This window comes from Lissotriton vulgaris, chromosome 6 (genome assembly GCF_964263255.1).
Source record: "Lissotriton vulgaris chromosome 6, aLisVul1.2, whole genome shotgun sequence".
Classification (NCBI taxonomy): Eukaryota; Metazoa; Chordata; class Amphibia; order Caudata; family Salamandridae; genus Lissotriton; species Lissotriton vulgaris.
The window spans coordinates 1,036,482,909-1,036,505,735 of record NC_141694.1 but is presented as its reverse complement, the minus strand read 5'-3'; the positions used below and the strand labels follow the sequence as shown (position 1 = coordinate 1,036,505,735).

Genomic DNA, 22,827 nt, shown 5'->3' with positions numbered 1-22,827 from the left:
TTCCTGTGGATGATGGCGATGCCTCCTCCCATCTGGTTGGCGGTGCGATCCCTCCGGGTGATCTTGTAGCCCTCTGGGATGGCGATGGCGATGTCGGGAGCTGAAGATGCGTTCATCCAGGTCTCCGTGAGGAAGGCAACGTCTGGAGCTGTGGTGTCGAGGAGGTTCCAGAGTTCGATGGCGTGTCTGTGGACGGAGCGGGTGTTGAGCAGGATGCACTTGAGGTGGGTGCTGCTGGTGTTCGTCTTGGTGGGTGCTGGTGCGAGGCAGGTCCGGATGCAGGTGAACTTGCAGGCGTGGCAGCTGAAGGGTCCGTGGGTGCGTCGTGGTGTGGCTTGGTAGCATCCTGGGGGTCGACCGGCGTTGAGTGCGCTGAGGTTGGCGGCGGTGTACGTCAGGCGGGTCGGTCGGGGTCCTCGTGGGCCAGGGGTCCTGGCGCTGGGCGCGGTCCAGTCGCGGACGGGCGCAGACGGGCTTACCTTTGGCACGCCTTCGGCGCACAATCGGCGCACCCGCTGCGCGTGACCGCTGCGCGTTCGCACGGTCGCCATATATGGCGAAGTGCGCGGGGGTGGCGGAGCATCTGGGAGGCGGGAGCGGGGAGGGTACAGAAGAAAAAGGGGCGGGGTTATCGGCGGTGGCGGGAAGCGGGGACGGGGGTCAGAACAAAAGGCTACACAGGAAGGAAATTACAAACAGGACAGAAAATACAGGCAAAACAGATGGACAAAAATGCTAAGCTTTACAGAGACGGCAAAAACAACAGGCAGGACGAGCGAGCACGGACCACGCCGCTCTAAGGCAGGGGGCGTGGTCACGAGACGGCTGCGAGGCAGTGGGGCACACGGGCAGGGAGGCGCACGCAGCAGCTGGTGGCCGTGCGGCGCGGGGGTGTCCTAGCAACTAGGTCACACTCACCTGCGTCGCACGGTCGCCATATATGGCCAAGTGCGCGGGGGGGGCGGAGCAGCTGGGAGGCGGGAGCGGGGAGGGTACAGAAGAAAAAGGGGCGGGGTTATCGGGGGTGGCGGGAAGCGGGGAGGGGGGACGGGGGTCAGAACAAAAGGCTACACAGGAAGGAAATTACAAACAGGACAGAAAATACAGGCAAAACAGATGGACAAAAATGCTAAGCTTTACAGAGACGGCAAAAACAACAGGTAGGACGAGCGAGCACGGACCACGCCGCTCTAAGGCAGGGGGCGTGGTCACGAGACGGCTGCGAGGCAGTGGGGCACACGGGCAGGGAGGCGCACGCAGCAGCTGGTGGCCGTGCGGCGCGGGGGTGTCCTAGCAACTAGGTCACCCCCCCCACTAGGTCACTAGGTTACTGCTGCCTTCGGCTTCTATATCCAGGACCTGTGGAGGGTAAGTTCCACTTATGGCATCGGAGGAACTGGGACGCCTGTATGGTAGTTGTCTTTCTGGACTGGGGTTTGACTCTATGTTTTTCTCTGCTACTGGATGCTTATTGAGGGGCCTGCACCCACTATTGCCACTCCTGAATTGGTCTGAGACCTGATCCTATTGGCACTACCAACAGCTGTACGTGCTGGCCCTCATTGCGAGTGGTGACTGGGGGGCTTTACTTTGGGGTCTCCTGGTGGGGCTGCCGACCCTTGAGATGATGCCTTCCTGCTTCATATTGATGTCTCGCCCTTTGTCTCTCGTAAAATCTGAACCTTAGAAACCTCACTGCTTTGCAATTTTGCTGTATTAATTGCCTGAGAGAATGTCTTCTTCCACCAAGAGATTGTCTACTATTATGCGCAACACTGTGGAATTGACCCCTGCAAACCCTGCCCTTAGCCTTGTTTCCCACACCAATAAGCAACAGCCTCCCCCTACTGTTCCTCGCAACAAGCAAGATCTGATCCTAAAAGTAGTTCAGGACACTCCAACTGTGATGGGCATGAAAATTGATGCACTGCCCATAGTTAAGCATCCCTGGGAGGCAATTTACAAAGCTAATTATAGAGTAGCACTTCACGAAAATGCCATAGAGGAGTTATGCACCCAGAATTCCGACACAGCTGCATGCATCCTGGAACTCACTGACAGGATCCGGATTTTGAAGGACTGTGCTTAGGACACTGAGGGCAGATGCAATAATCTTCGAATTGTTGTCATGGAAGGCCCTATCCCCCACATTTTATATTGAACTATGGCTTAAATCTGAGATTGCCCGTGAAGGCATATCGGCCATGTATGTGGTGGAGCGAGAGCATCAGGTTACCAAACTGCCTGTCTCGGTGTACCTCAAAGGCTGATTGTGGTTAAATTATTAAATTACCGCAATTGGTACCTCATCCTGTAGTGGAATAGGAAAAAGAATCACATTGTCATGGGGCATCCATGTCTCAGGATTTCCTGACTTCACCATGGCATTCCAACAGCACAGGACCTCCTTCCCGGACTTGTCTTTGTGTTAGGTTCTTTTGTTTCCTGCCTGCCTGAAAATGATCCTAGTGATATCAAAGCCTAGATATTTCAGAAAGGCTATTGAGGCCAGTTTGAGTCGTATTGAATTTTAAAATTAAATAGGCCTCCTTCTGCAACAGCATTCTCTCTACATCGGCAGGGCGTTTGGTATTATTCATGCTGAATAAAACAGACCATTTAAAGTCGTTTTCACCATGACCTTTCTCCTCAAAGGTTTCTACCATTGGGGCCGTAGCTATTTTCTTTTTAAGCCTCAACCTATGCTGGGTAATTCTCATATTCACTTGCTGATTAGTTTTCCCAATATAGATCTTATTGCATGGACAGGTTACAACATAAACAACATTTCTTGTTTTGCAATTAGAGAAAGAAGAGTGTTTCCATTTAACTCCCATGTGTTCAAATTCATTCCCTTCGATGGTGTTACAACAGGCTACACAATTGCCACATTTGTGGTGACCCTCTACAGGTTTCATATTCCAATGGGATAACAGAGTGTTCTTAGTTTTTGGTAGCAAGATATCTTCTCGCACGAGTTGTTACCCTATGCTTTGATTCTTCCTATATGCAAATAGGGGGCGTGGAAATGAACATTCCAATCCCTCTAGTAAATGCCAATTTTTAAGTATCATCTGTCGCATTTTGTGGGTGTCTGGCCCAAATTTGGTAACACAGACCAGTCTGTCTAGCTCGCGTTTTTCTTTAACCTGGAGCAGAATGGATGAGAATCCATGAAGTAACCCACTTGGATTCGAAACCCGTCGGCAAAATATAAGGAGAAATTAATATAATTGGTTGAATGAACTAGCAGTTGCTAGCTCTAGAAAAGTGGTCATCATTGGGTGATCCTGTCTCCTTCTTCTGACTTTGTCTTTAATGAAGTTTTGAATATTTATTATTTGTACATAAATGTATAAATATATTGTTTGTATTGCATGTAGGACGTATGGATTGTATTTACTATCAAGTGATGTTTTGTAATTGGCTTATGTGTCGTATATATTTGTGTAAATATTTTTAAATGTGTAAATGTTTCTTTTTTATTCCTAAATGAGATAAAAATTTATAAAAAGAATTGTGTAAATCGAAGGGGTATAAATAAAAGTACCCGGCAAAACTTTAAATTAATTTTTTGGTTTGACCTTTGAAATAACTTGTTGTTGAGAGTATTGGTTGGTGTGGGCACTTTTGTTGTATTTTTCATTGATAAGGTCCAGCCCACCCCACTGTTTAAGGACCTAACTACTTAGCTGCAGTCTGACTGAAGCATTCCAATGCACGCGGCTGGAGGTAGCAGTCGAAGGGGCTGTCCAACATTTTTTGCTGGGCTCAAGGAGCCCGTTGGTGCCTCGGAAACAGTTCACAATCCCTTAGTGATGGTGGCTCCCCCGTCGGGATTATGATGTCTATTTCCGACAGCCATCCCATGTCAGCCTTTCTGACATAAAAAGTCCCCCGGAAAGTGATATTGGGGGCCCCTAGCAGGCCCCCTTCCCTTCTGGCCATTTGCATTTCGGCTTGGGGGCAGCTATGGTGCATTTCTAAACATCCCTGCACTGTGTGGCAAGCAAAATGAGGTGCTTGCCACACGGTGCAGGGATGTTTGAAAACATACATTTTTCAATAGAGGTTTGTATTGTGGGTATTATTTGCCCTACGCACAAGCTTCCATGGGAAAATTGAATTTTCTGACCATCCTATGGACGATCGCAACCAAATTGGGATGTCGGAACCTCCAACCTAAGGTCGAGCGGTTTCTTTCCAGCAACGGTGTCGGGCAGATGCAAGTCCCCCTGACATCGTAATAAGGCTCAAAGTGTGAAACGGTTTTGGGGCAATTGTTGGTTTATTGTGGACTGAACTGAAGGTGAAACCCAGAAGACTGCATACAAAAGGAGGAAGGAAATATTCCTACACCTCCTCGCAGATTCAAAAGCTATCATGGTCAAGTGTCCAGTGATGAGTCCATTGTATTGTAACATCATTCGACAAATATTGTATCCTTCACCTGCATAAATGTACCCTGAATCATGCCATTGCTTTTATTATTTTGTCGATGTGTTATTCGGTGCAACAAAAAAAAAGAAAAAAACGGTTTCACAGTTTGGAATAGCACCACTCCATATTTGTTTCAGCTCACCCTTTGCCATTATCTGTAATTTAACTGAACATAGAAAGTTACTTGCCATTTTGTGACCTACAAGTTGCACTTTGATCTTAAAATGTATGAAATATATATGTGCACCCATAATTTCACCGTTACAATGACAATTCATTATTTAAGTGTACTTTTTTTAAACTATCATATGAAATTGCAGAATGCATGTGTTTATTTTCTCTCCACATAGGAGTGACACAAAACATATCACGCAATTGCCTAGCAATATATGCATTTTTTTCCATTTGTAAACAGCAATATTTAGCATGCTCTCTTAATAACATGTATTGTAGGTGGTGCCGATTGACATGTTTTTTCCACTGCTTCTTTTATTTCTTACGTAATCCTTTCTTCTTAACCTTTTAGTCTGATGAGAATCAAGTGCTGTGGGAATTGATTGGACCAAACAAAACCTTAAGGAATCAGACCATGTGCTTGCAAGATGGGCGTTTGTTTGGAGACAATGAAATCTGGGTTGTGGACAGCTGCACCAAATGTTCTTGCCAGGTGAGCCACTGAAAAAAGATGTTTGTATTTTAGGTTCTTATTGTTAAAAGGAGCCTCTGACATTTGGCAAAGGAGGGTATGGCTCTCCTTCTATTGCAAAAAGATATAATTTCATATATGAATGTTGTCACCCTGAACGATAAGGACCTTGGTAAACGTTGGCAATGATATTGGGCATTTTTAATATGAACCGAAACATGTGAGAGCGGGAAAAGGGCAGCAGTAGATGTCGGGTGTTACTGTTTGCATTTCAAAGAGCTCCAACTCCAAATATACATCAATACATTGTGGACGAAATGACTGTCTAAACGTAGGCTTACGTACTTCAGTATTCAAGTTCATGTTTGGTAATTCTAGAAAGAACATGTCACCTCTGTTGCCATAAGGCTCTTAAATAATACATGCCTTGTGTGCATAGACAATTATGGTACTTTATAAAACAATTCAGTACATTTTCCTTGGTTATCCTGTGCACAAACCTGAAGGAAAGGCCAAGCGCAAAGATATATAACAACAAGCATTAGGAAAGCCAGTAGGTTTGGCATTGGCTACTAGCCTATTTGCTTTGCCAATGGCAATGTATTTTCATGTTTTGTTCAGTGTTTTTACAAAATATTTAAAAATGTGAGTCTGTGACCACATACATGTGTGCACATACATGCCGTTATCTTTTAATGGTTTTATAATAGCAGTTTACAAAACATTAAATGATGACCGTCCGTGTGCGCACATGTGTGCACACAAGTGGGTTTACACATTTTTTTTGTTAAACTTTATGTAAAAAAAAATCACAGATACCCGCTTTTATGAACAAAGGTACACAAAAGGGTGGCCATTTTGGAGTTGGTTTTAAGCCCATTCAAAGAAGGCCACGCTTGCCTACACGTAGGCAGTTAAGGGCAGCCATTTTGGAAAGGTCAAAAAGTCAATTTTAAAACATAGGCCCCACAAACAATACACATAGGATATGATGCACAGCCCATGCCAGCGAGGGTCTGATAGCTGACTCACAGGACCTGCTGGGCCTCAGAGTTTAAAATAAGTATAGATTTTCTTTAAATGCCCATCTCCCTGGCACTAACAGAGACTGCTGTTTTGTGGGTGACAACATTCTTCTTGGGCAGGATGCAGTTGCTCACATACAAAGAAACCAATGGCTCACGTGGGCTAACCCACTAGCCATGTTGTAAGCTATGGTAGGCTGAAGCAAAATGTGAATGACAATTGAACAGACCAATGAATGAAGAAAGTTTGCTTAATCTATTTTTATAAAGAAAACTTGTTTTAAGAGGAACAGAAGGTCTTGTCAAATGCCAGACCTAGAAGTTATATAATAATAGAAATTGTTTTTAAAATGGTATCTGTAAAATGACATGAATTGTACATTTATGTTTTAACCTGATTTTATTAATACTTGAATATTTGCTTATATGTATTTAATTTATATGTTTAAATTTCTGATGGATGGCCAATAATAGATGCGGCGTATTGTGGTCATTATTAGCTGTTGCTGGAGGATAATTTTAAATTCTAATCTTGGAATATGTTTAGCTGTTGTAAATATCTTTTATGATTTAAAAAAATCGAAATAAAGACTTATGAATTGAATTGGGTGTTACAATACTAGTAAAAATGCTAGTATAATGTTAGAGGTTTAGATTTCTAGTCAGTCAGCTCTGTGCTGAGTCCTACAGGAAGGTGTGCACCTCATTCTGATGAACTTGTCTATTTGCAGAACGCGAAGACAGTTTGCAGTCAAATCACGTGCCAAGCAGTACATTGTGCCAGTCCAGTAATTAAGGAAGGTGAATGCTGCCCAATCTGTGACCGTAAGTATTTACATTGATTAATTTAATTGTAGATCTAGCTCATAGAGCTGCTGAGGTTGAATTGTTTCAAAAGAAAAAGTGAAAGCTTCCAGTTATTTTCTGGTCACCTACTATAAGAAGATTCATTATGTAGAATGCAAAACATTATACAACTACATTTGGACCCCATAGGCTAATAAATCAATTCACAACTTAGCAATTTGTCTTTTGAACTGCATTTTCATATGTTGCCAAATACTATTTCTCTTTGCAACCATCATTTATACCCTTAGTGTGTACTATATGTGTAGAATAATAAATATTTCTTTTTGAAAAAGTGTTATAACATTTAATAGATCAGAAGTAAATGGTTTGAAATCTACGGGTACGGCTTTCTTTCTAAAATGAGTGTTGAAATAGTAAATTCATTGGCGCTACGTAATATTGGCATTTCTGTCTTCAGCCAATGGCAATGAAGATGGCTGGTCCCCATGGTCTGAGTGGACAGAGTGCTCTGTAACATGTGGCTCTGGAACTCAACAGCGCGGGAGATCATGTGATGCCACCAGCAATACCTGTGAAGGCTCTTCAATCCAAACCAGGACATGCAACATTGGAAAATGTGATAACCGCAGTAAGTAGTTATGAGCTGTGCATGAGCTTCTGTCTCTTTGCCTAGTGCTTTGATTACTAGTCATGCTCCTTCAAATGAATAATCTTCAAAAAAGCCCATGAAATAAACATTTAGGATGACGTTCTATTATACAGAATAAAGGTGATAGATGGAAATGCTTAATTTAAACCGAACCACAGATCATTGTTCTGAGCTCACGCCATTCTTTTGTTTATCAATTTGAGTACAACATATGAGACAAGGCCCGCTATATGCAAATTGATCTCTCTTGTCCTGCCCGAAGGAGGATGCTCTGACCAAATTGCTAGAGTAAGTCTACTTTGTTTGCAAAACTAACAACTAGAGTTGCATTTTGGCCTTCTTGAATCTCATCAGTGAAAAGCAGCTGAAGTCACTGCGACACCCACATTTGGGCATATGTTTTTATGTGAATCACCTGTCTAAAATGTGTTAAAATGCAATGGATTAACCTATCTAAATCACTGATAATAACTCTGAGCTCATTCTATTCCTTTATTTTCTGGCCTAATTCTGTCAAGTGCTGGTCTTCTAAGTGACCCTGGTGACAACTTCTTTTTGAGAAGATATAGCCGTTTTTCACCAGAGGCAAGACCAAATGCCAAATTGTGACAGGAATCCAAGACTGCTCCAGGAAATACCCTCAGGCTGGTCTAATAGGTAACTGGAAACAGACGAAGCACTTGAACTGCAGCACAGGAAGAATATGAAGAAAAAAACTACTGGCGAATTTCCACTTTGCACATGGGAATTCCCAATTGAGATTCACAGTTTTTTTCATGCTGTCATTTGTGTATTTTTAACTTTACTGATGAAGCAGATCTGTGGTTGCTCCCGGTTGTGTCCACCAGGAAAGATTAGTGAACCCCCCAAATGTGTATGTAAAACTCACAATCTTTACCTGATTTGTCAAAAGATAGTGGTTCCGGATGTGAGCATATAATTTTGTATTACTTAAAACGCATTTTATTAAAAAATTGGACCTCTAATTGTGCTATATATGGCTCGGAAATAAAGTCATATAAACAACAAGTATAACACTCTTTAAAGTAAGCAAAGAAGAACAGAATGGAATGATGTTTGATGACATAGCAGTACTGTCGTTTGACGATGACACTTTTCTTCATAATTGCAATGACAGTTTAACAAAGATAATATTGCAGAACAGTTATTTGTTTTAGGATAGGTTACATGATCTTTTATGAAATAAGAGGGTGTGGCTATTATATCGGTCTGGATATAAAGGTTGATTTGCGTAATGTCTTGTCAGCCACACAATTAACTAAGGAAATGTGGTCCATTCACAGTACTTATCCATTGACAGCAGTATAAATTAATGTGCCTTGCTCTACTTCAAACATAATTTGGAGAGAAAAGAATATAGAGCAGTGAAGTGCCATATACATATTAGCTCTAAAAATGGGAGAAATTAAGGCAAACTGAAGATTAACCTTATCATCATCATATTAAACTTTATTCGATTATGCATCATAATCATAAAAGATAGGAACATAATCATAAAAACCACAGTAAAACATTAAAAACCTTATTAAGCACAATATAGTACAATTCATTCTGAAAAGATGATGAGCGAGCGTTCAAGAACCTTATAAACTTACCAGTCCAGCCTAACATATGCATCATTATTTACTAGGCTCACATTCTGTTATTCCAGTGTATTTATTTTATTTATTTTATTTTTTACATTTCTAGAGCGCGACAAATACCCGCAGGCGTCTCGGCGCTGGGAAATACACTTACTTGTAAAGCTGGGATCTGGAGAGGAATAGTAGGGAATTATTGGTCAAACAGCCAAGTCTTTAAAAGTTTACGGAACTGAAAAAGGGAAGGACTCAGCCTAATATTTTGGGGGAGGGTATTCCACAGTTTGGGTGCTGCCACTAGAAAGCGGCGATCGCCCCAAGTCACTGTTTTGGAACGTGGAATGACTAGTTGGTTGAGGGTGGCAGAACGAAGCAGTCTACTAGGTTTGTAAAGTTGAAGTTGATCTTTAAGAAAATGTGGTCCTTGATTGAGTGCCTTATAAACTATACATAAGGATTTGAAATGTATTCTGTTCCGAATCGTCAGCCAGTGGTATTCCTTTATGATTTTTGATATGGGCTCATATTTGGTCTTCCCAGAGAGCAGACGTGCTGCAGCATTCTGTATTGATTGTAATTTCCTTGTGACTCTGGACTGGGCATTGAGAAATAAACCATTACAGTAGTCTAGTGTTGACAGAACTAAGGAGCTGACCAATGTTTTAATAGCAGTCTCCGGGAGAAAAGGGCGGATTTTTCTGATCATTTTCAGTTTGTAATGGGCTGTGGTAGCTGTTTTATTTGCATGGTCCATAAAATTAAGTCCTTCGTCAAAAGTGACTCCTAGATTCCTGACTTTGGCTGTCGGGCTCGGGGAGTGCCAAAGGCTTCTGGCCACCAACAAGATGGCCAGGCTGGGAGAAGGGGTCCAAAAATAACCACCTCAGTTTTTTCTGAGTTCAGTTTTAAACAATTAGTAGCCATCCATTCTCCTATGTCAAGCATTCCATTTTTAAATTTCTTTGCTACTTGATCTCCATCGCCTTTGATGGCCAGTACCAACTGCGTGTCGTCGGCATAGGAGGTAAGGCTCATCCCGTGCGCTTTGATGACATTAGCAAGGTCCGACACATAGATGTTGAATAGTGTCGGGCTAAGGGATGAGCCTTGGGGAACTCCGCATGGCGACGAATGTTGCGCAGATTGGAAAGGTCCTAGAGTGACCACCTGCGTTCTTCTAGCCAGAAAAGACGCGAGCAGGTCTCTGGCAGAATGACAGATGCCGAGCTTTCCGACACGGTCGACCAAGATGGTATGGTCGACCGTGTCGAAGGCTGCGGATAGATCCAACAGTACCAGGATTGCTGTCCCACCTTGGTCCCTAATTGCCCTGACATCATCGGCGGCCTTGATTAAGGCTGTTTCGGTCCCGTGATACTTCCGGAAACCGAATTGAGTATCGTCCAGGAGGTGATTTTTTTCAATATATTCCGATAATTGCGAATTCATATAGTTTTTCAGTTCGTTTTTATCCAGGGAAGGTTTTTTTAATAGGGGTTTTAGTAAGGTGTTTTTTAACGAGTCCGGATATATCCCTGAAAGCAGAATGGAATTGCAAACTTGTGTAATTACTGGGATAATGGACTCCATAACAGGTGGGAGGACTGAAAAAGGACAGGGGTCCAGAGCAGATCCTGTTTTAATTGTTGACACGATTGTCCTTATGTGGTCACTAGTAAGTGCTTGGAATCTGGGAAAGATGTTTTCCGGAGGTGCAGTGGGGGAGGCGGCTTTCACCAGAGGTGATTTGGCAGTAAAGGCTTGATAGATATCATCAACCTTGGTGAAGAAGAAGGTAGCCAAAGCGTCACACAATGCTTGTGATGGAGGAGTGAGGTCAGGGGCGTTGCCTGACAATGTTTTGGTAATTTGGTACAGTTGTTTGCTTGAATTTTTGGCTTTATGAATTTGATCTAAGTAGAAGGATTTTTTTCGCTTTTATGATCATAGCTTTATAGAGCGCCAATGAGTCTTTATAGCAGGTTTTGCTAGCTGTGTCATAGGTTTGCCTCCAAAGCCTTTCCTTTATTTGAAAGTTTTATATAGCGCGGACAAGATCTTCGCAGATATCAGAGCACTTTACAAAGAATAGTACATGAAGGAGCATTGTATTGTATTGTATTGTATTTTTGATTTGTAGAGCGCCTTATCACCCAGGGGTCACTAAGCGCTTAGCGGCGAGTGGACCCAAAGTTGTAGAGGGAAACCGGCTAGATGGTACCCCATGCCTCTTGGAAGAGCATGGTTTTTAACTTTTTCCTGAAGGGCAGGAGCTTTGTTTCTTTGCGCAGATTTTCAGGCAGTTGATTCCATGCTTTTGGAATTGTGTGGGAGAACGTACGTCCTCCTACGGAAGACAGTTTAAACCTTGGGCAGATCAATAGTGCAGCCTCTGCTGAACGTAAGTTCCTGCTAGGGGCATACGGGACAAGGCGTTTTTAAATATATTTAGGGGCTTGCCCATATAAGGCTTTCTGCTTGATGCATAAGCCTTTGAACTTGGCCCGTTGATTCACTGGCAACCAATGAAGTTCACGAAGAAGGGGGGTAGCAGGGGTCCTTCTTGGTTTATTAAAGATGAGTCTGGCCGTGTCATTCATGATAATCTGAAGTCTGTTCATTAATTTTTTCGGAATGCCGAAATACATGACGTTGCCGTAGTCCAGCCGTGCCAGGATTAATGCTGACACTGCTCTCCTGAGAGTGTCCGCCTTCAGGATGGGAGACAGTTTGCGTAGTTGTCTCAATAGGCCTACACAAGTGCCCACCACCGCTGAAACCTGGGCTGACATAGTGAGGTTGGTGTCGATAACTATGCCAAGGCTTTTCACTGTTACTGCCGGCACTGGGGGGTTCCTAATTCCGTGGGCCATAAGAGGTCACTCCAAGGGCTAGATGATGTCGTAATTGCAAGCACCTCCGTCTTATCAGGGTTAATCTTTAAAAAGTTTGCCGTCATCCAGTTGACGGTAAATTTTAGGATATTTTTCAATTTTTGATCTGCAGTTGGGGAGTTACCTATTTGAATGATGATCTGAGTGTCATCAGCGTATTTGTATATACTGCAGTCCATCTGATTCAAAGATGAGATGAGGGGCTGCAGATATGTATTGAACATCAAGGGAGACAGGGCTGAGCCCTGTGGGACTCCGCATGTAATCCTTGCTGCCTCTGATACCAGGTCATCCAGTTGTACTCTCTGGACCCGTTCACCGAGGAACGAGGTCAGCCAGGCATGGGCCGTGCCCTGGATACCAAACTCCCCCAACCGTGACAGAAGAAGGTCATGATTGACCGTATCAAATGCCGCGGAGAGGTCGAGTAGCACCAGGGCACAAGGATTTTTTTTATCTGCTTTAAGTCGCAGATCGTCTAGAACGGAGAGCATGACCAATTCCGTGCTATTGTGGGCCCTGAAACCGGCCTGGTTGGGTTCCAGCAAGGAGTTGCTCTCAAGGTGGTGAGAGAGGCTGGACAACACATGCTGTTCCAGTATTTTAGCTAAAAAAGGAAGTTGAGAGATGGGCCTGTAATTTTTCAGGATCTTGGTGTCAGCCCCGGCCTTTTTTAGGAGAGGAATTAATCGTGCTTCCTTAAGGTTAGAGGGGACTTGTCCGGAGATGAGGGAACTATTTAGGAGCGATAATATATCGTCCTCCAGTCCTGGCCACGCTTGTTTAAATATCCGCGGAGGGCATGGGTCCGCCGGAGAGCCAGATTTAACTTGATTCATCACTTTTTCCAGGGTTTCCTTGGTAAGTAAGGGTAGTGAAGTTAAGGCTGGATGACTGTGGGGGAGGAAGTTTGAGTGATTACAGGACAGTCCAGTCTAGGAGTGCTCTCGATTTCTGTCAGGAGGGCCGATATCTTGGTGGTAAAGAATGACTGGAATTTATGGCAGTCTTCTTGCGTGAAGGAGGGGGGTTGTTCCTTCTTTTTTCTCAGTTCTGTAAGGACTTAGAAAATTTCCTTCTGGGGGTTGGGTGCTGTAGCAATTCTGCTTTCGTAGAACTCACTTTTCCTAGTCCTAATGGCTTGTTTATAAGTGGAAAGTTTTTCCGTATACAAGATTTGTGAATTAGGATCATACCCCTTTCGCCAGGCTCTCTCGCACTGGCGCAGGGCGCGTTTCAAGAGTCTCAGATCGTCATTAAACCAGGGGGCCCCTTTTCCTTTATCCCTGATTTTTACCTTTCGTGCTGGTGCCACTGCCTCAATAGCATATTCCAGTTTTTGTGATATTTTATGACTGGCCCTCTCCAGGTCATCTTCTGGTAGTCTGTTTAGGTGGGAGGATTGCTCTAAAATAGATAACAGAGTATCAGGTTTAATAGAATTCCACCTTCTCACCACCCGCCATTCGGCGGTGGGGATTCCTTCTTGCCCCGGGAAAGCTAGGCTACCCTGCAGTAGGTGATGATCCGACCAAATGCAAGGCGAGATAGTGACCGGGCACAGTACAGGTACTGAGGTCCATATCAGGTCCAAAGTGTGACCCTTCTTGTGTGTTGGGCCTGTCACTATCTGGGTTAGTTCTAATACATTCATAGCCTCTTCAAGCTGTTTGGACATTGCGTCTCTCGTAGGCTCCTCCCAGTGGAGATTGAAATCTCCCATCACCGCAAGACCCTCATATCTTGTGCGGAGGTCGTGGACCAATCCCAGAAAAGGTTCGAGAAAGGTTGGGGGAGTTCTAGGAGGGCGATAGACGATAAGTATCGCCAGGCAATTGGTGGCAGAGCAGAGCTTGACCCCTAGGATGTCCGCACCCTCTATGCTTTCTGCACAAATAGTTTCTGTTTTAAAGGAGTTTTTATAAAACAGAGCAACTCCCCCCCTTTTCTACCATCTTTCCTATTATGGGAGATAGCACTGAAGTTGGGTGGGAGTGCAGCCACTAAGTCGGGCGTGGAAGAATCATCTAACCACGTCTCCGTGACTCCTAATATATCTATGTTACCTTCGTGGAGCAGATAGAACACCTCCAAGTTATGTTTTTGGAGAGAGCGTGTGTTAAGTAGACCAACGCTCAGTGAAGTTACCTTTACTCTTTCCCTCCTAAAGTTTGTTTTCATATGAGGTGATTCTGCTGTGGATTTCAGCAGTTCCTCTCGCTTCAATGCCTCCAGTGTATTTTGGCTAATAGGGCAGATGTTATTACTTAGCGCAAGCAGGTCTTCCCTGGAGTACAGCGGTGCTGAACCAGGGGTCGTGGCCCCTGGTCCCGGCTGCGCCCGTCCACTGCGCTGCCTGCATGAAGATGCCATTTTATGCACTCGAGGGCGGGAGGGCGGGCGTGGCTAAGCACTCGCTTCCTAGCCCACCAGCCTTCTCCTCACCCAAGATGGCCACCCCTCGTAGTCCTACCTCGACTACACTCGAGGTGAGTGTCAGGGAGCTAAATAGCTTAGGACCTTGAAATGGGTATGGCTTTTTGTTCCTATCGTTAAGGGCAGGTCCCGGCTTTCCGCCTCAGGACACTACTGAAGTAAGCGTTTTGGCAATAAGTAAAGAGCCTCAAGTGCTGTGCAAAGTCGCAATTTCACTAAGCAAGTCACAAATTTTAAAAACAATTACAAAGTTAAGAAAGTTAAGAAAAACGCCTTCAGCGCTCTGCGTCGCATCCACACTCACTCGCAATCAGTGGGAACAGATGGAGACTCAGTTCTTAGAGCATAATCAGACAAATAAATCAATATGTCAAACAGTACATATAGGTGGCCGCAAAGCCAATCATGTGAGTAATAGGACAACTAACACAAATACAAATAAGCAAAGGGGTCAAACATGTAGTACAGATCGGTGCAGAGTATTAACAGTGTTCGAGATAGTAGTTCAAGTGTATTTAGCCATGAGGATAGCTTTTACTTCATTTTTAAAGAGTGTAGTGGAGGAGATAAGCCTGGTTTCGGGCGGGAGTGAGTTCCAGATCCTAGGCGCCATTCCTGAGAAGGAGCGCTTACATGTTTTTTCCTTTCGGAATCTTCGAGGTTTCAGCAGAAGATTGTTTGTGCCTCTGGTGTTTCTGGCTCCGCCAGAGATTGACAGTTTCTGAGCGAGGTAGCCGGGTGAGTTTAGGTGTACCGCCTTGTGTGTCATGCAGGCGATTCTCAGATGTATTCTGGCTTCAAAAGGCAGCCAGTTCAGGGATTTCAAGTCAGGGGTGATATGGGAGTGCTTTTTTGACCCAGTGATGAGTCTCGCTGCAGCGTTTAGAGAAGCTCTTAGGGGTGCGGTTGTAGTTAGGGGGAGTCCGCAGAGGGCGATGCTGCCATATTCAATTCGAGGTATGACAAGTGCTTGTACTGCGTTTTGGAAGTCTTTGGCTGGGAGGAAGGGTTTAAGTTTCCTCAGAGTATTGATCTGGAAGTTCGCTCCCTTTGTTGCCTTGCTGATATGTTGCTGCATGTTGAGATTAGTGTCGAGTGTTATGCCTAAAGATTTTGCTGAGTCCACGATGGTGGGTTGGACATTGAGTGCGGTTAGGTGTTTAAGCCAAATTTGGGTGGTGGAGATCTTCGCTGGAGGTGAGATCAGAAGGAACTCTGTTTTCAGGGCATTGAGTTTGACATGATTGTCGGCAAGCCAGGATTGGGTGCATCTAATCGTTCGGTTCAGGAGCAAGATGTCTTTGGGGGACTGTAGTTTGAGATAAAGTTGGGTGTCATCGGCGTACATGTGAAAGTGTACATTGGATGCTTGTAGCAAAGTGGTGAGAGGTTCCGTGACTAGGTTGAACAGAGTTGGGGAAAGAGAGGATCCTTGGGGGACGCCTAGTGTTACGGGTATTGGCGATGACATCAGGTTGTTGCTCTTGAATTTCTGCGACCTGTTGTGAAGAAAGGAAGTGAACCACTTGAGAACAGTTCCAGATAAACCCATTCTTGTGTTTAGTAGTTCTAGTAGATTCTCATGTTTAACCATGTCGAATGCTGAAGAGAGATCAAGGAGGATGAGGAGGCAGGTGTCGTTTTGGTCTAGCATTTGGTGTGCGTCGTCAATTATGTGAGTCATATCCTTGTTCCTGTTACTTTGTTTTTGTAGCCTTAGCTCCTCGGTATACCTTGGGGCGGTTGGTTTAGCTCTATTTCTAGATAGTGACTTGGTGGGAACTAAGTGGTTAGTTGCATGGCCCAACCAGGTCAGAAATTGTTGTAGTGCCACATTGGGGTCAGTGGACACATTTGGGCGGGTATAGTCCAGTTTTGTTTTCAGGTCTGCCTGATTTATGTTTTTCCAGTCTTTGAATGATTTTTGAGACGTTAAATCTAATTTTTTATTAGGGAAGGTCTTGATGGTGATCTTAGTGAGTATGGCGTGGTGGTCGGTCCACGGCATGGGCAAAATGTCCGTTATTTGTAGACCTTCGACGTTGGAAAATATGGCATCTAAAGTGTGGCCTGCCGAGTGAGTGGGAGAGGTGACTAGTTGTTTTAGCCCCAGTGTTTCCATATCGGAAATTAGAGTGGACGTGTCAGTTTGATAGCCTTGTTCTAAATGAAAGTTCAAGTCGCCTAAGACCGTGAACGAACTTTCGGTGGCTACTGATTCCATTATGGTATTGATATTGGCAAGGAAGCCAGTCTTCGTTCCAAGGGGGCGGTATAACAATATTCCTTTGAAATTGAAAAGGGCGGATAACTTGATTCCAAACTGCATGGATTCACAAAAGGTGGATGGAATAGGGGTCGTTCTAACTGTAAACCGTTCTCTGGCTATAATAGCCAGTCCACCTCCTTTTTTCCGGACTCTATCCTGGCGATAAGCTTTGTAACCATTAGGCACTGCAATTGCCAGATCTGGCTCAGATGAATCGTCAGTCCACGTTTCTGTGACAAAAAGAATGTCTAATTTGAAGTCGGTAATCAAATCTGCTATCTCCTGCCTGTGCTTGCAAAGAGAGTGAGCATTAATGAGAGCGACTATAATGATGTCCTCTTTTATGATCTTTACTTGATTAGTATAGGCAGGGGCAGTTATTATAGGTATTGTACTGTTACAGTGCAAACATTTTGTGGCGAATTCAGGTAATGCCAGGGTAGGATCTATCCTTGTGCAACACGTTTCTGGTGATGGCCGGAGTTTCAATAGGGAGGTTTGGGAGTAGGCCAGGGTGCTGTTAGGTAACGTCCGGGCAGGGGTTATGGCCCTGGGCCCGGTCCTGCCGCGGACGGGCGCAGACGGGCTTGCCTTTGGCGCGCCGCCGGCGCGCCCGCTGCGCGGACGGGGTGGTCTAGCGTTTTTATACATGTGAGGGGGGAGAAGGAGGGTGGGAGGGGTCCAACCACTACACCACAACCCTTACCTCCCTCAAGATGGCGGGTGAGGTGGGTCAGGTTACGTGTCAGCGCCTGGGGAACGGCAGCGCTGTGAACTGGAAGAGCCTAGGTTCTGCCTCGGGGCGACGCTGATCTCGCGCCGAGGTAAGGAGCAATTAAAAGCGATCTGCTTAAAATATATACAATTTTCTAAAAGAAGCAATTAGTGAGTCAACATCGTCCAGGGAGTTTAAATACAGGATAGAAAAGAGATCCCCCGGCTTCCGCCTCAGGGGAGAGTGTGGAACAAGTAAGGAATTTTGCACGGGGAACAACTCCGCCCCCTTAACACCTTGGCTGCTGCCCAGATTTACCCCCGGTGCTGAGCCCCAATGTTAATGGGTGTGGTCATGACGGAACGGTTCCGTCATGAGCACAGCTCAATCGATGCTCATGACGGAACCGTTCCGTCATGAGCATTGAAGGGGTTAAGTATTCTAGGAGGGCGGGAGGGGTCCAACCACTAGACCGCAACCCTTACCTCCCTCAAGATGGCGGGTGAGGTGGGTCAGGTGACGTGTCAGTGCCTGGGGAACGGCAGCGCTGTGAACTGGAAGAACCTAGGTTCTGCCTTGGGGCGACGCTGATCTCGCGCCGAGGTAAGGAGCAATTAAAAGCGATCTGCTTAAAATATATACAATTTTCTAAAAGAAGCAATTAGTGAGTCAACAACGTCCAGGGAGTTTAAATACAGAATAGAAAAGAGATCCCCCGGCTTCCGCCTCAGGGGAGAGTGTGGAACAAATAAGGAATTTTGCACGGGGAACAACTCCTCCCCCTTAAGTATTCTAGGAGGGCGGGAGGGGTCCAACCACTACACCGCAACCCTTACCTCCCTCAAGATGGCGGGTGAGGTGGGTCAGGTGACGTGTCAGCGCCTGGGGAACGGCAGCGCTGTGAACTGGAAGAGCCTTGGTTCTGCATCGGGGCGACGCTGATCTCGCGCCGAGGTAAGGAGCAATTAAAAGCGATCTGCTTAAAATATATACAATTTTCTAAAAGAAACAATTAGTGAGTCAGCAACGTCCAGGGAGTTTAAATACAGAATAGAAAAGAGATCCCCGGGCTTCCGCCTCAGGGGAGAGTGTGGAACACCTTCTAAATAACAAGTAACAGCCAACATCACTGCCTGATCAGGTGATAACTGTAAATGTAAAAAGGCAGGGCGAAATTGAGTAAAACCCCTAATTTTTAAAAGTTGTAGTACATTTTTGCAAGAATTCATAGTATTTCCAAAATAAAACCAGATGTATTGAGATCTGGGGTGGACTATCATCACAAGGGCAAGTTAAATGGGCATGGGGATCAAACAGACCCGGAGGTAAACAAATCATAGCTCCGATCATACCCAGATGAAATTTAGTAAGCAGTAATCTGTCCCTGGGGTGTCTAACTACCATAAGATAAGGTTCAACACCATCGGTGGATTTGAACAGCAGATAGGATCTGATGGAATTCTTCTCAAACGTCCATGATCACACTTTTTAAGGCAGTGTGGCTGGGTAAAAATGCAGATACAATCTAGGGAACGAGCAACAGATTTTATGTAATTTATCCACAGTATCTTGTGGCCATATATGCATTCCATGCAGTCCTCAATAATGCTCCTGTTGAACCACAGTCTCTCGTCGACCCAAACAGATATCCAGAGTAACAGTGGAGCCAGTTCAACCTGATCCTCCACATAGTTCACACCCAGTTCCTAGTGGGTTGCAATCAAGGAAATATTTGGACCCAGACCCTGAACTTTTCTACAGAATCGGTCCTCTTCAAGCTGGATCGCCCTACACTTGCAGTACCCCCAAATGGCTGCCCCATATGTCAGGACTGGGAAACATTTCACTCTGTAGATTTGCAACAGGGGCAAAATGGGCTTATTCCCAACTGACAGTGAACATCTAAACAGGTCTCAACAGGCTTGTATGAATTTGGAGCAGCGACTTTAAATGCAATAAAGCCAGTTGTTCAGTTGATCGAATGATACCCCCAGGTAGGGAAAGGTGGAGACCCTAGAGATGTTTTGCCCACTGATGTTAATGGGTCTTTCTTCCCACAGACCATATAATGGGTCTTTGAGATGTTTGTGTCTAGGTCTAGATGGTCCATGAACTTAACAAACTTGTCAACCAGGAGTTTAAACCATTGGCTGTTCGGACCATCAATATAGTGTCATCGGCGTATAACAGGGTAGGCAAGTTAACATACTTTACCCTAGGCAGATCAGCCCGGATTTTCATTCAAAAGACGCACAGTTGATGGACAGAAGGTAGAACAAATCAAAACATTCACCCCAGTCAAGAGATCTAGGTTAAATACATCATTCTTTTGCTCAACTGTGTCTGAACTAGGGTGGCGAAGTGAGCTAAAGAACGATGATGGATTCAACCCAGATCTGCGACTGGGTGTGAGTGTCTGAAAAGTTTCAGCGCTCTGTCCATCATCTCCTTATGTTTGCTTTTTTCGCCCCAATTTTCGTTCAAATTGGTGTTCAGGCTATTATTATATAATAAAAACAATATTGGTGCCATCACACATTCCTGCCTGACCCCCGTCGGAGGCTAAAAGATTCAGATGTCCCCCCCTCTGTACCATATCTGATACGGGCATTTACATCCATGCGAAGAGCTCTAAGAAAATTGATCAACTGAGCTGGCAATCCAATTTCCCCAAGAATGTCCCAAAGCTTAGACCTGTTTACCCGGACAGAGGTGCTACTGAGGGTCATAAATGCAAAGAAAATCGACCCCTGCTTCACCACAACATATTTCCCTATAATGAGGTTCAGGTTCAGGCATTTTTCCAGTGTACCCATCCCTTCCCTGAATCCATTGTGGACAGGACAGATAATATCATTTTCCTGGGGTCAAACTTCCACTCGCTGAAGGACAATAGGCCCAACCACCTTAACTACTGTGCTGAACAGGGAAATTGCTCTGTCGCATGTGGTGTCCAACCTATTCCCCTTCTTAAACACTGGGTCTATGGTAGCAGATTTCCAGGTCAACAGTAGGCCTAACTGGGTCATGGGATTAAGGACATTAGTCAGAACTGAGGCCCAGAGGTGTGGTTCTGCTTTGTATAAATTTATGGGTATCCCATCTGGCCGGGGTGCTTTTTTGGGTGGGCTACCCATGATGGCATCATAGACCTCCTCATACTCAAACCTAATCTCAAGTGGGAACATGTTATCCACGTCACCCTGGTGAGTGGGGAGATCTTTGTCCAGTGCATACACCTTGTGGTAGTGGGCACCCCAAAGGGCTGGGGGGATAGAGGAGCCTATATCATCTTGAACAGCTACGTTGGGCTGTCTTCCATCAACCGCCGTCCAAAAGCCGCTGGAATCTCTAGAAGAGCAAGTGGACACCAACCTTTGCCAAGATGCCTCTCTAAGTTCAGCCTTTTGCTTCCCTAAGGCTATTTTGTACTCCCTTCTAGCGTCCTTGATAATATCCAGGTTGCAGGGTTTAGTGATGAGGGCCTCGCGTAGATAATTAGCCTTCCCATATGCAAGCTTTGTCAAGTCAGCCCAGCTTTGCGCTCCTGGCTTTACTTCCCATATCCCTTATGATATTAGCGGTGGACTCATTTATTTGGTCAAAAGCATCAACGGTTAAAGTGGGTGATGTTATCAGGGCTAACAGGGCCTCCATAATAATAGCAATATTAAGGCTGACTACAGATGTAATCACTTTATGCACTGGGAGATTGCACCACTATACTCTCAAACCCCCACCTTTCGTAGTTAAAGCTTTGTCGAGTCAGCCCAACTTTGCACTCCTGGCTTTACTTCCCATATCCCTTATGATATTAGCGGTGGACTCATTTATTTGGTCAAAAGCTTCAACGGTTAAAGTGGGTGATGTTATCAGGGCTAACAGGGCCTCCATGATAATAGCAATATTAAGGCTGACTACAGATGTAATCACTTTATGCACTGGGAGATTGCACCACTATACTCTCAAACCCCCACCTTTCGTAGTTAAGCCAGTCAGGCCTGGATCAGAGTTGATGCCAGAACCAACATTAACTCCTAGTATTGTTTCTTTTTGGTTGTTGTTGCTAAAAAGTTGTTTCATGTACCACCCCCGGGCTGACATAACAATCAAGAGACCTCAAGATAAACATATAATCAATAATTGTCCCTTTACCTCAACCCATAAAAGGGGCAATTCCCTAGATGGGCTAGGTCCCGCGGGCATTACATTCCTTATACTAGCTTGAGCAAGTGCCTTTGGTAGTTTACGTCCCCTCTGATCTGACCCGGAGTCGCTAGACACTAGGGGGCATATTATCAAGAACAGGCGATAAAATTATCGCCGCTGTATCGGCAGGAAACTGCTTCTGAAGCGCCGATAATGGGCTTGATAATATGTCCTTGTGAATTCCCATAGCAGTCCAGGTTCTGGTGTTAACCTGGGCTGCTATGGGAATTCACAAGGGCATATTATCAAGCCCATTATCGCCACTTTAGGGGCAGTTTCCTGCCGATAAAGCGGCGATAATTTTATCGCCTGTTCTTGATAATCTGCCCCTCGGTCCTCTACCACACAAGGGTTACCATCGTTGGGATCTTGTCCTAAATTAGTGTTAAAATCCCCACCTATTATAATGTTAAACATTTTTAAATAGGCATATGATCTCATCTCTACTTCAAAGAGTGCCTCAATCTGGCACCCAGGTCACTGATTGAGTTATAAAAATGAACTAAGAAAAAAATTAAATCTTTAGAGATAAGCATCCAAAGGATCTGAATTCCACTGTGTTTTAGGGAAATTGGAAATTTCACCACTCATAGAGCCTATTTATCTCCAGCAAGACTTGCTAAAATAACTAATGCCCCCCCAGTAATCTGTGAGAAATGCAGCCTAGCAAACGCTTCCGACATACATATGTTCAAAGACTGTCCTGGGCTAACAGAGTTCTAGGAGAGGGTAGGGGCAACTTTGGCTGATATTATATATTATGGGAACCCCAGTTCAGATTTCCCTCACTTTGATCATTTTTGGAATAAGAAGTGAAGTTACAGGTCCCATCAGGGGTTTTCTATTCTAAGCAATTTTGTTGGCAAGGAGAGAAATTTGCAGGCATTCTTGGAGTAAGACGCCGCAGCAAACGCTGGTTCCTCGCGTTGCTGAAGCCGCCGGAGAATTAAGGAAGATTGTGGGACTTGAGCCACTCCTGAGACTTATACCATTTTCATTTTAATATATCTTGCTGGGCGGACACAGTGAAGATATTAAGATTTCTCGAGATTTGAGCCGAGACGGTGGCACCTACCCCACCCTCCTGGGTGGGAGTGTGGGTTGGCCGATAAGATTTGCCCTAGACTTGGCCA

The 22,827-nt window shown here is 44.8% G+C and overlaps 1 protein-coding gene across 1 annotated transcript in view; it reads left to right on the top strand.

Moving 5' to 3' along the window:
* Positions 1 to 22,827, top strand: part of THBS2 (thrombospondin 2) — a 728,644-nt gene that overhangs the window by 175,428 nt on the left and 530,389 nt on the right. The window contains exons 6-8 of the mRNA XM_086927100.1: positions 4,967 to 5,107; positions 6,843 to 6,936; positions 7,379 to 7,549. Coding sequence (XP_086783226.1) covers positions 4,967 to 5,107; positions 6,843 to 6,936; positions 7,379 to 7,549 — 406 coding nt within the window. The remainder of the gene's footprint in view (positions 1 to 4,966; positions 5,108 to 6,842; positions 6,937 to 7,378; positions 7,550 to 22,827) is intronic.